The 12,443-nt window shown below is 52.2% G+C and overlaps 1 protein-coding gene across 1 annotated transcript; it reads right to left on the reverse strand.

Annotated features, from left to right (window-relative positions):
- Positions 1 to 680: 680 nt before the first annotated feature.
- Positions 681 to 1,613, reverse strand: LOC148592122 (olfactory receptor 14A16-like). The gene has a single exon (XM_088535612.1). The coding sequence runs from the start codon at positions 1,611 to 1,613 to the stop codon at positions 681 to 683; it is 933 nt and encodes a 310-aa protein (XP_088391738.1).
- Positions 1,614 to 12,443: the final 10,830 nt, after the last annotated feature.

The following is a 12,443-nucleotide window of genomic DNA, read 5'->3' on the forward strand; positions in this document are numbered from 1 at the left end:
GAGATTTCCTGGGCCATATCTGCAGAATAAAGCATGGAAGGACAGCATGGAAATGAGGAGGCCAACTCTAAATAGAGAAAATTCTGCTGCCCTCCTGGAATGTGTCTTCAGGAAAGATGAACTGCCATGGGAAGGCAGCCTCTAGACTTCCCTTCAATTCACTCATGTTTAGTTTTGTGTGTTGGAGCTTTGCATGAAACCATGGAAACCTGTGGTGACAGCCGGTTGCCATTTCTGTCATATTAGAGAGATTTGAGATCCCACTCTAAGCATAGCCACGAGAGCTGAGATCTCCTAATCAACACTGGACCCCTGGTCTCAGCCCACCTGCCCTTGTCCCGCCGTGACTCTGTACCCCAGAGGTCCCTTGGTGTCAGTGCTGGAAAAGACGCTGCAGAGGGAAACTCTCCTCGCTGCACTGGGCACATCCAAGGGAGCTCAAAGAAGCGGCTCAGAGAATCCTCCCTCTCTGCTAGTGAAGGGGGAAGCCTGGCTTCCTGCTTTATCATGGTCTATGTTTAAGTGTTAAATGAGAGATTCCTGTGCAGACATGACAAAAACTAGGCATCTTTATTTTAGTATTTATTAGTTTAAGATGGATGTAAAAGAGAGAATTAAAAAAGGAATGGATAAAATACAGCTTTGATGCCAGATATCCTGGTGAGTGAATGAAACAGTTGTTACCACTGACCTTGTACCAACTGGATGAGTTTCCTCAGTGCCTCCTTGAGCTCCTTGTTCCTCATGCTGTAGATGAGGGGGTTCAGGGCTGGAGGCACCACCGAGTACAGAATGGACACAGCCATATCTAGAAGTGGGGAGGAGATGGAGGGGGGCTTCAGATAGGCAAACAATGCAGTAATGGCAAACAGGGACACCACAGCCAGGTGTGGGAGGCACATGGAAAAGGCTTTGTGCCGGCCCTGCTCGGAGGGGATCCTCAGCACAGCTCTGAAGATCTGCACGTAGGACACCACAATGAAAGTGAAACACCCAAAGACTAAACAGGCACTAACCACAATAATCCCAGCTTCCCTGAGGTAGGAGTGTGAGCAGGAGAGCTTGAGGATCTGGGGGATCTCACAGAAGAATTGCTCCACCACATTGCCTTGGCAGAGGGGTAGGGAAAATGTGTTCCCAGTGTGCAGGAGAGCATGGAGGAAACCACTGGCCCAGGCAGCTGCTGCCATTCTGACACAAGCTCTGCTGCCCAGGAGGATCCCGTAGTGCAGGGGTCTGCAGATGGCAACGTAGCGGTCATAGGCCATGACTGTGAGGAGATAATACTCTGCTGATACGAAAAAAAGGAAGAAAAAGACCTGCCCAGCACATCCCAAGTATGAAATGGCCCTCATGTTCCACAGAGAATTGTGCATGGATTTGGGGAGAGTGGTGGAGATGCAGCCAAGGTCGAGGAGAGATAGATTAAGGAGGAAGAAGTACATGGGGGTGTGGAGGCGGTGGTCGCAGGCTACGGCTGTGATGATGAGGCCATTGGCCAGGAGGGCAGCCAGGTAGATGGCCAGGAAGAGCGAGAAGTGCAAGAGCTGCAGCTCCCGTGTGTCTGCGAATGGCAGGAGGAGGAACTCATTGAGGGAGCTGCTGTTGGACATCTGTTCTATTGGGCTCAGGAAAACTGTGTAGGGAAAAAAGGCAATAATAGCTTAGAAGAATTTTCTCTGAAATAAACTTTCCATTTTTCATAGAAATGCTTCTCAACCCTGTCCCAACTCCCAGTAATTCCTTCTTCTCACTGTCCCCTTCAGTCAGCTCCTCAGTCTCTGCTCCATCTGAGTCTTCTGGGAGGAGCCGGAGCCTGAGTTACTCTACGCCAATGTGTGTAAAGGACTGGTTCTTGATATCTCTCCCTTTCAGAGTTGATGTCACAGGACATCCACCTTTAATATAAAGGGTCTTTTCATATGCCCACACACACTTCCAAGGAGTTTGGGGTGCAGCACGGGGGGGTTAACATTTTGTTTTAGAATTACTTATCTTGGAAATTTTTAGATTCTGTCACCATATCTCGTCAGGTTCTTTGCATGCCCTTATTGACATGCAAATAAAGACAGATGTCTCTATTTCTGAAAAGGTGAACATTAGGCAGACTGGAGATGGAAATGGGCTCTCTGCTGCTTAGGGAAGCATGAGGAGTGCTGTTAAGTCCATCCGTCTTGTTCCCAGCTGACAACCCTGGACTCTGTTGAGATCATAGAAGACTGATTTCAAAGCACTCATTTAACTCTGCTCTCCCTCTAAGTTCAAGGGGGATATGTGATGGAGAGAACCGAATACTTCTACTGACATGGCAAAGACTCTGTGCACTGAATCCTCTTATGCAGGGCAGGTCACAACCCCAGCAGGACAACAGAGACAGTCACAGGGTCTCCTAAAGGGAGAGTCAACCCCTTTGCAGCCCCTCCAATGATGCTGTCCAACACCCTGGGCACATTGCCCCTCTTCAGACACCTCCATGGCAGGACCTCAGGGTGAGTATCTGAATTTGTAGCTGAAGCCCCAGCTGACTGCCAGGACAAGAGCAGAAAGGAGAGGCAGGGAAACGAGAAGAAACACTGTGACTGCTGCCAAGGGAGGACAGAGAGACAGAGCAGCACCGTCCCCAGGTTGCACCTCCCAGACAGTGTGGACTCCCAGGGCAGTGGTTCTCAGACCCTGTGCCTTGCAATGGGAAATGGGCACATGGCAGGAGAGAGGCAGCTCTGCTGTTCTGGAAATCTGACTGCAGAGGAGGTCAGAAATGCCCTGGAGCCCTTCCCCTTGAGAGCAGAGTGAGACTAAGCACAATGAGAATGAGGAGAGCTGCAAAGGGGATATTGCTGCTGCCCACAGGTGAAAAGGCAGTTGAAGGAATATTGTGGGGTCCTCGCAGACCTATTGATCCCTCAGAGCAGCACTGCAGAACTCTCCTTCAGGCATCTAAACCTAGAATGTGCCATTCATTTGCTGCCTTGTCAAAGATACAAAACAAAATCCTAGCCTCTGGATATTGCCTTCCCTTTCACAGAAGCTTCCCAAGAGTGTCCTCTTGAAAAGCCCCTTCCAGATATGTTGTGAGGGTGAGGCTGAGCTGTGAGCAGCCCTGTCGCCACACAGCAGCCTCTCAGCAGGAGAATGAACCTGCCCAGGGGGGATCTCTCCTCCCACCCAGAGCTTCTCCCTGCAGCGCCCTGGCAGGCTGAGTGCTGATCCTCACAGAATCACTGCACCGGGCACACAGCACCCTGGGGCGCATGGACACTGCTCTGAAGAACAGTGCTCTGAAGAACCTATCTGCCCACATTACCTTCACTGTCTTGCACCAGCTCCAGAAGAAGCAGCCCTGATGCCCTGACCTTGTGATGCTTGGACAGGGAATTTCTGTTCTGAAGCATCTCCTCATATGCAAAGTAGAAACAGGGAGAACAATCCTAAAAAAAAAAAAAAAAAAAAAAAAGGTCATCAGCTGTTGGGGTGCTGCAGACCCCTCCAGAAACCTCAGTATCATTACCCTGCAGCCGGTGACTTACCGTGTCACAGATTGCTCCCACCATGAGCTCTCCTCTGTCTTCCCACTCCACGCTGCCTTTCACCTCTCTGTCCTCTCTCCTCTGCTGTCCGCAGCAGCAGGCAGTGCCCGCAGCCCTGCTGCTCTTGGCACAGGAGCTGCTCCTGCACTCGGCTGTCTCTGGGCAGTGCCACAAGCTGTGGCCCAGCTCAATTCATGAATTACTCTGTCCCTTGGGATTCCTCCCTCTGGGATATGTTCCCTCAAGTAGAGTAACCTGTTTTCCTTCTCTAAAGAGTACAGGGATACAGATTCCAACATTACAGTTTATTTCATCAGATAATGATTATCTACCAAAGTTAGAAATGTCCCACGGGAAGTCCTGATTCAGGTCTCTTAACTAGGCAGGACACCCAGACAGGGATAAGAAGGGAGCTTCTTGATACATGGTGCATATATGAGTCAGATGACTTATTCAGGTAGCTTATTGGGGCTCCACATGTCTGTTCAGAAGAGTGAGGTTTGGAGAAGGATTCAGCTAACTCATGAACCCCACAAATACATGGCAGGTGGGATTCCCCTTACCAGGCTAAGCATGCACATGGTCTGCTTGCAAGCTCCTGGCCTAAAGGTCCTAATGGAATCACTGGAGATAGAGCTTCAGTGGGAGGACAGGTCAGGAATTCCCTTGGTCATCGCTAATGACCCTGGATGCCTTCTATCCTACTAGAGCAGCACTCACAATAAAGCTGAGGGACAGGCAGATCCCTACAGCTCAAAAAGCTGATCTATTCCAGTGGAGACCGTTTATAGAATCACAGAATGGTTGAGGTTGGAAGGAGCTTTGGGGATGATCTAGTCCAAACCCCTTGATCAAGCAGTTTCACCTACAGCAATGTTTGCAAGTAACTGGGAGGCCAGCAGCAGGCACATGGTACTACTACTGATTGGAAGGTCACATTGTCTGCACTCCTGACTGGACAGCACCAGGCATTAGCAGGTCCATCCATGTCTGTGAGGGTGACCGTGAGCTCTGCTCTTTGCTGAGTCCCGGGCAGGCCAGCAAGAGGCGCCTGGCTGGGCAGTTCCTTGGGAGGTCCCTGCTGGCAGAGCAGCTGCGAGGCCAGCGCTGGCCCATGGCTGGGGACGGGCTGAGGCCGCTCCTGTCCCAGCAGCAGCGCGGCCGGCAGCGGGGTCTGGTGCAGACACGCGGGGAGGTCCCTTGTGTGCGCGGAGCTGCCGGGGCAGCAGCAGGCGCTGCCTGTGAGGCCAGGGGTGTCTCAGCAGCGGGCAGGGACACGGAGGCCATTGCGGGGACGCTGCCGGGAGGCCCCCGCTCTCTGCAGGGCTGGCTCTGTGCTGATGCGTGGATGTCGGCTGGTGACGTCACTGCTGCCGCAGCCCCTGATAGGCCAGGCCGCACAGCTGGTTGTGACGTCAGCAGCCCCTTCCTGGCCGGGGCGGCTCTGCCGAGGAACCTGGTGTCCCTGCAGCCCGCGGCGGCAGCAGCCCACGCTGGGCTGTGCGCGAGCGAGGTCCCCCTGCCCGAGGAGCTGCTGGGCCAGCAGGAGGCTCACAGCGGGTGCTGGCGCTGAGGTCGCTGCTGCCAGAGCAGTGAGGGGCCAGCAGCAGCGGCGGGGACGAGAGGGTTTGCTGAGGGTGCCCCGTGGAGGGGTTGACACCTGCGGAGCTCTGCAGCCCTGGAGAAAGGCAGCTCCTTAACCAAGAGGAGGGAGATGGAGCACTTAGCACCATGAATTTGTGCTGCTGTGAGCATGATCTTCTCTGGTGAGCATGGACAAGGAGTAGAGACTTGCGGCCAGCTACCATTGGACCAGGGAGTCCAGCAAGATCTTTTAGGCTGCTAAATGAACCCAGTGCCTAAGTGAGCATGGTGTAACAAGAGCAGTGGCATTAGTAATTGATGATTGCCAGGCTGTTTGTGCTGCAGTAATTCCCATCCCTGTCTGATGGGTGAGTGAAGAGTTAATGTAGACTCAGCTGAACTGCACTCTGAAGATGTGGTAAGGGAAATGATGGGCACTGTCCCCAGCAGCAAGTTCACAGAATCACAGAGTGGTTAACATTGGAAGGGACCTCTAAAGCTCATCTAGTCCAACCCCCTGCTCAAGCAAGGACCCATAGAGCATGTGGCACAGGGTGGCATCCAGGTGAGTGTTGAAGATCTCCAGAGAAGGAGACTCTACCACCTCTCTGGGCAGCCTGTTTCAGGGCTCTGTCACCCTCACAGTAAAGTTCTTCCTCACATGGAGATGGAACTTCCTGTGTTTCAACTTGCACCCATTACCCCTTGTCCTGTCAGTGGCCACCACCAAGAAGAGTTTGGCCCCATCCTCCCTACAGTCACCCCTAAGGTACTTCTACATGTTGATCAGATCTCCTCTCGGTCTTCTCTTCTCCAGACTAAACAGGCCCAGCTTGCTTAGTCTTTCCTCATACGGTAGATGCTCCAGTCCCTTAATCATCTTGGTCGCTTTATGCTGCACCCTCTCTAGAACCTCCATGTCCCTCTTGTACTGCAGAGCCCGGAACTGCACACAATACTCCAGGTGAGGCCTCACCAGAGTTGAGGAGAGGGGGCAACATCTGCTGGGAACACTCCTCTTGATGCAGGCCAGGATCCCATTGGCCTTCTTGGCCATGAGGGCACACTGCTGACTGAAGGTTAACTCCTTGTCAACCAGGATTCCCAAATCCCTCTCTGCGGAGCTGCTTTCCAGCAGGTCAACCTCTAATCTATACTGGTGCCTGGGGTTATTCCTCCCCAGGTGCAGGACCCTGCACTTGTCCTTGTAACGTGCTGCTGGGCAATATTTCTAAATGCCTCTGCCTTTGCCTCTGCCTTTCTTCTCCTCTACTACTCTTCTCTCATCAGCACAGCCACGTGTGGGGCAGCCTGGCACAGGCAATGCAGAGACCATTGCCTATCTGCAGTGGTCACTGAGAGATGAACCCTAGATTGAGGCTAACAGATCACCCTGGAATGCTGAGGTCATCTCCTGGATCTTACGGAGTTCACAAGCAGAAGAGCAGGCCCATTTGTGGTTGCACACCCTTGGGCATGTTTTTTGATTCCAGTTTCTAAAGAGAGGCCACATTCAGGACCATCATAGAGAAGATCCCCTTTTATTATGGAAATGTTATTCTGGAGTCCAGCTCATTCTTAAGGGAGCCCAAGGACTAGTCCTGCCTCTTCTACCAGAGTACAAGGGAAAACAAGCCTACCAGGTTATGAGAGTTCCTGGGCCATATCTGCAGAATAAAGCATGGAAGGAAAGAACGGAAATGAGGAGGACAGCTCTAAATAGAGAAAATCCTGCTGCCCTCCTGGAATGTGTCTTCAGGAAAGATGAACTGCCATGGGAAGGCAGCCTCTAGACTTCCCTTCAATTCACTCATGTTTAGTTTTGTGTGTTGGAGCTTTGCATGGAACCATGGAAACCTGTCGTGACACTTGGTTGCCATTTCTGTCATATTAGAGAGATTTGAGATCACACTCTAACCGTAGCCACGAGAGCTGAGATCTCCTAAACAACACTTGACCCCTGGTCTCACCCCACCTACCCTTGTCCCGCCGTGACTCTGCACCCCAGAGGTCCCTTGGTGTCAGTGCTGGAAAAGACGCTGCAGAGGGAAACTCTCCTCCCTGCACTGGGCACATCCAAGGGAGCTCAAAGAAGCGGCTCAGAGAATCCCCCCTCTCTGCTAGTGAAGGGGGAAGCCTGGCTTCCTGCTTTATCATGGTCTATGTTTAAGTGCTAAATGAGAGATTCCTGTGCAGACATGACAAAAACTAGGTATCTTTATTTTATTATTTATTATTTTAAGATGAGTGTAAAAGAGAGAAGTAAAAACTAAAGAAATGGATAAAATACAGCCTCGATGCTAGATATCCTGGTGAGTGAATGAAACAGTTGTTATGATTGACCTTGTACCCACTGGATGAGTTTTCTCAGTGCCTCCTTGAGCTCCTTGTTCCTCATGCTGTATATGAGGGGATTCAGGGCTGGAGGCACCACAGAGTACAGAATGGACACAACCATATCTAGAAGTGGGGAGGAGATGGAGGGAGGCTTCAGGTAGGCAAACAATAATGTAATGACAAACAAGGAGACCACAGCCAGGTGTGGGAGGCACATGGAAAAGGCTTTGTGCCGGCCCTGCTCGGAGGGGATCCTCAGCACAGCTCTGAAGATCTGCACGTAGGACACCACAATGAAAGTGAAACACCCAAAGCCCAAAGAGAAAGTAAACCCAATGAGCCCAACTTCCCTGAAGTAGGAGTGTGAGCAGGAGAGCTTGAGGATCTGGGGGATCTCACAGAAGAACTGCTCCACCACATTGCCTTGGCAGAGTGGAAGGGAAAATGTGTTCGCAGTGTGCAGGAGAGCACTGAGGAAACCACTGGCCCAGGCAGCTGCTGCCATTTTGACACAAACTCTACTGTCCATGAGGGTCCTGTAGTGCAGGGGTCTGCAGATGGCAACATAGCGGTCATAGGCCATGACTGTGAGGAGATAAAACTCTCCTCCCAACAAGAAGACAAAGAAAAGTATCTGGGCAGCACATCCCAAATAGGAAATGTCCCTGGTGTTCCACAGGGAATGGGCCATGGCTTTGGGAACAGTGGTGGAGATGGAGCCCAGGTCGAGGAGGGAGAGGTTGAGGAGGAAGAAGTACATGGGGGTGTGGAGGCGGTGGTCACAGGCTACGGCTGTGATGATGAGGCCGTTGGCCAGGAGGGCAGCCAGGTAGATGGCCAGGAAGAGCGAGAAGTGCAAGAGCTGCAGCTCCCGTGTGTCTGAGAATGGCAGGAGGAGGAACTCATTGAGGGAGCTGCTGTTGGACATTTGTTCTTTTGCAGCATAGGGGCAATATCTGAGGAAGAAAAGATATGGACAAGTTAGAGGAAACTTCTCTGAGCAAAACTTTTCCATATCCGTGCCCAAACACACAGTCATTGCCTCCCCTCCATTTTAGCAGGACCATCCTTGAGCGCTATGGCTTCAGCTCTTGGCCTTGATGCTGGGGGAGCAGAGCTGGCCTCTCCATCTGCATTGGTCTCAATTACCCTGTGCTCTCACCTTGGAGCTGTAGGATGCTTGCACTCATGTTACCCCTCAATTAAATGACGCCATGGAGAGCAGAGGATTCCTTTACATCATGTCCACCAGCACTCCTTTGGAGGGGATGTCAGGCAGGTTTCTGCCCTCCCCTTGGAGCCAGCAACACCTTGGGCTCCTGCCAGCTGCCAACATCCACCTCCCTGCAGCGATTCTGTGACCTCAGATTCCAGGAGGCTTCTCCCTGGGGCACCCAGACAGCACCTGCTGTAACGGGGGAGCTGAGCTCTTCCAGAGGGTAGCTTGCAGCCCAGACAGGCACCCAGGGGGATGGCAGGATGTCCTAAGGATGGGGTGCCCTTATGAGAGAGGTGGCTCCTTCCAAGCTCCTCCAACTGCACTGCCCTGAGCCCCACAGCTTAGAGGGCACTTGGGCACCTCACAGTCCAGGACCCCTCTGCATGGCAGGACCCACAGGGCCAGTGTCTGACCTGCATCAGAAACCCCCTGCCCACAGAGTCCAAGGGAAGGAGAAGGGCAGCGTGGGCAGGTGGGATCATGGAGTAACACCATGATAGCTGTGCCAAGGGAGGCAGGGCCTGGCAGGGACAGAGGGGCACTCAGATGTGTCTCCCCTCCTGGACATCCGGCTGCTCTGGGACAACTCCTGCCCTGGCCCCCATGGCCTGGAGTGCAGAGGGCTGTGCTGGTGGGAAGGGGCGCTGCAGGAGGCACTTTCCTCTCACCATGATTCCATTGCCTGGAGCCGTCCCTGCAGGAGCTGCTTCTCTGTCTCCACATCTCTCCCCTGTTCATGTTCCAGACCCCATCGCACCCGCTGGGTGCTCAGCTCTGCCCTGTAGACACCTGCCAGGGGCAGGACCCTGTCCAGGGCACCTCCGTGTTTGCAGGTGCAAAAGAGCAGGTGAGACAAACCTTGCTGAGGCCGGGGAGGGGATGCTGGCTGTGTCTGCAGGCAGAGGGGTGGGTGAAGGCAGCCGTGATCCCTCTGAATGTGTGGCTGGGAGTCCCTGCTCTAAAGCACGACCAGATCCAAGCAGGAGAAGCTGGGAGAGACACCCTGACAAATCCAATCAGCTGCTGAAGGCGCCAGGTTCAGAAGATCCCTCCAGGAACCGCAGCAGTGTAGCCCTGCAGCCAGAGACTTACCGTGCCAAGGGCTGGGGAGGTTTCTGCCTGCAGTGAGCTCAGCCGTCCTCCCATTCCCAACTGTCTTTCACTTATGAGCGACTCATCCCAGCCTGGTGCCTGCGCGCAGTGCCCTGAGTCTTGGTGCTCCTTTATGAGGAGCTGCTCCTGGGCAGAGCTGTCTCTCTGCAGCTCCTGCCAGGTTGCCATGGGCTCCCGCAGTCCTAGGAGCCAGGCCCAGCTCAGGAACAGGGACCCAGCTGCAGATGGGACATTTTCTGTCCCCTGTGAAGCCTCCAGGCTGTTCTGGGCCTCCAGGGCTGACAGTTCCTGCAAAGCAGCAAGGTCATCCCTGGCAAAGGTCCACTGATGTAAAGAGAGAGAGTCCGTGGAACGAATCCAGCATGCAGCTGGCCTCATCAGAGGATGGTTGTCTAGGAGAGTGGACATGTCCTGCTCTTGAAGCCTCTGCTTCCATCCCATAAGAGCTCAGAACGCTTGCACAGGGGCAAGAAGGGAGTTAACACCCTCATGCATCAGGAGTTGATTTAGAGCAGTTCAGCAGTACAGCTATTGCCCATTGAGAAGCTCCAGGAGCGCAGGAGGATTCAGTTTGCTCTTGTGCACTCCACAACCTCAGAGGAGGATTCCCTTTGCCCAGCTGCTGGGGTGCACAAAATGCTGCCTGTATGGGAGCTGGTTTTCTGAGCTCCCACTGCAGTCACTGGGAGAAGTGAATCAACCGTGCAGCACACTCGCCCCTTTGGACTTTTTCCAAGGGGGAGGCAGTCCACGTTGGACAGAGCTGGTCCAAGACAGGTGCAAATGTCCACTTGTTCTGACAGAGCAATGAGGAGATCCATGTCCATTGCAAAGAGCTTGCATGATTCTGTGCAGACACTTGATTTCATGCAAGGAAAACAGGTCTACTCGGCCGTGTCAGATGCCTGAGGTGTCCAGCAAAATCGCCACATTCGTAGCATATTTAAGAGGGAACCAACAGGAAAATCGGGTCTTTCTAATTAGTTGGCAACCACCTAGGACACCTGGGTTTCATACATGCTCCCCCAAAGTTGAGTGCCACCACTGCCTTCAGGAAAAGTCCCCCTTGGAGACAGATAACAGCTCCCCTCCTCTGGTTAGCCATGCTACTACTAATGCAGCCCCACAGGCATCTGGCATTATTCACATGACCCTGCACCACTGCCTCATATGGCATCCCTCGTAGCACCAAGGCCCTTCCCCTCAGCCCTGTCCTCAGTTCCTCAAGTTTCTACCTGTCCTGACAGACAAGGTTATATTCTTCCCCACACTGTGGTACTGCCAGGAGCTTTACTTGGTAGTGGGAGGCAGTATGAATAGCCAAAACAACCCAAAAAATCCCCAGTTTAGAGAATTGCAGACTGGACATAAGGATGAAGAAATGACACCTGAAGGCTGGTGCTGTGGTGCAACAGGACACCCAGGAGGAGTCAAGGATCATCCCATGGCTTTGGGAAGGAACAGCCAGTGGGGATGCAGAGACAACAGTGAAGGGAAGGAGATCCCGTGTGAGAGCAAAGTGGGGAAGCAGGGTGGGTGTCTACAGGCTGCATGGACACAGCTGCAGGTATGAGACAGCATAGGACAGGCTCTGGTGGAGACAGACAAAGGCACTGTCAAGGCTCAAAGACACCAGAGCAGGTCAGCATCTTCTTGGCTATGGCTGTTGTCTCTGCCACCAAGGCCTGTCAGGAGACACTGGGCCTCAGTGTCCCTCTTGCTGACACCCCGAAAGGTGTCATATCATTGTCCTGCACTGAGCACTGCACACCCCCACCCACACACTGTCCCCAAGAGGACCTGGAAAACATGTGGGGGAAAGTATCTTCTTTCCCAGAAGCTCAGTGGCTGAGCTTGGACATTTTGCCTGATAAAACACCTCAAGGGTTAATGTGGCATCAGAGCCACCTCTACGTTTCCTCTGCCTACCTGTTATCAGTGATGACAATTTTCTGCTCTAATCAACCCCTGGAGACACTTTACTGCTAACAAGTATCAGTGGGACCCATTAAAACTCAACAAAATGTTGGGGGTTGATCTTGACTTTGAATTCTCCTCTCAGTAACTGAGGTTCATGGATTCAGCATGAAATACACCATGGAGCTCATTAAAATACAAAAAGCTCTCACAAATCATGTCTCCCCCTGCAATTTTTGTCTAGGCTTGCATGACTAATTGGAGAGGTTTGGGGACTGTAGCTGAAAGGTGGAGACATCAATAATATATACGTATTTCTGATTTTACAGGTTTTTATTGTTACTATTAACATCCAGCTTTCAGAGTAATCAACAGCAATATTCTGGAATTGGAATCAATCCAGAATGACTCCCAATGAAGTCTGGACATCTAGAAGAACCAGTGTCCCAGAGCTCAAGCACTGTATGGACACTCTTCCTTCCCTCCCCAACCTGCCATTTCTCACATCAGCCACCTGGGACTTCCATCACTCTTGTTAGAAGCTTCTCTGTTCTACTGAAATCAGTAACTGAAAGTTAGAGCTCATCTGCTGCAACTCCCAACTGCTTTTCTTAAAGAGTTCCTTAGAGAACCAGCTGCAAATAAACACACTGCAAAGAAACAGAAATAAAGCATGAAATAATTTCATAAATAATAATTGTGCTCTTTGAGTGTAGGCTAAGTTGAACATGTCAACAATGAGGTCC

The sequence above is a fragment of the Tinamus guttatus genome, unplaced genomic scaffold (assembly GCF_059628265.1).
Source record: "Tinamus guttatus ecotype Peru unplaced genomic scaffold, ASM5962826v1 Tinamus_guttatus_pri_ptg000634l, whole genome shotgun sequence".
Taxonomy (NCBI): Eukaryota; Metazoa; Chordata; class Aves; order Tinamiformes; family Tinamidae; genus Tinamus; species Tinamus guttatus.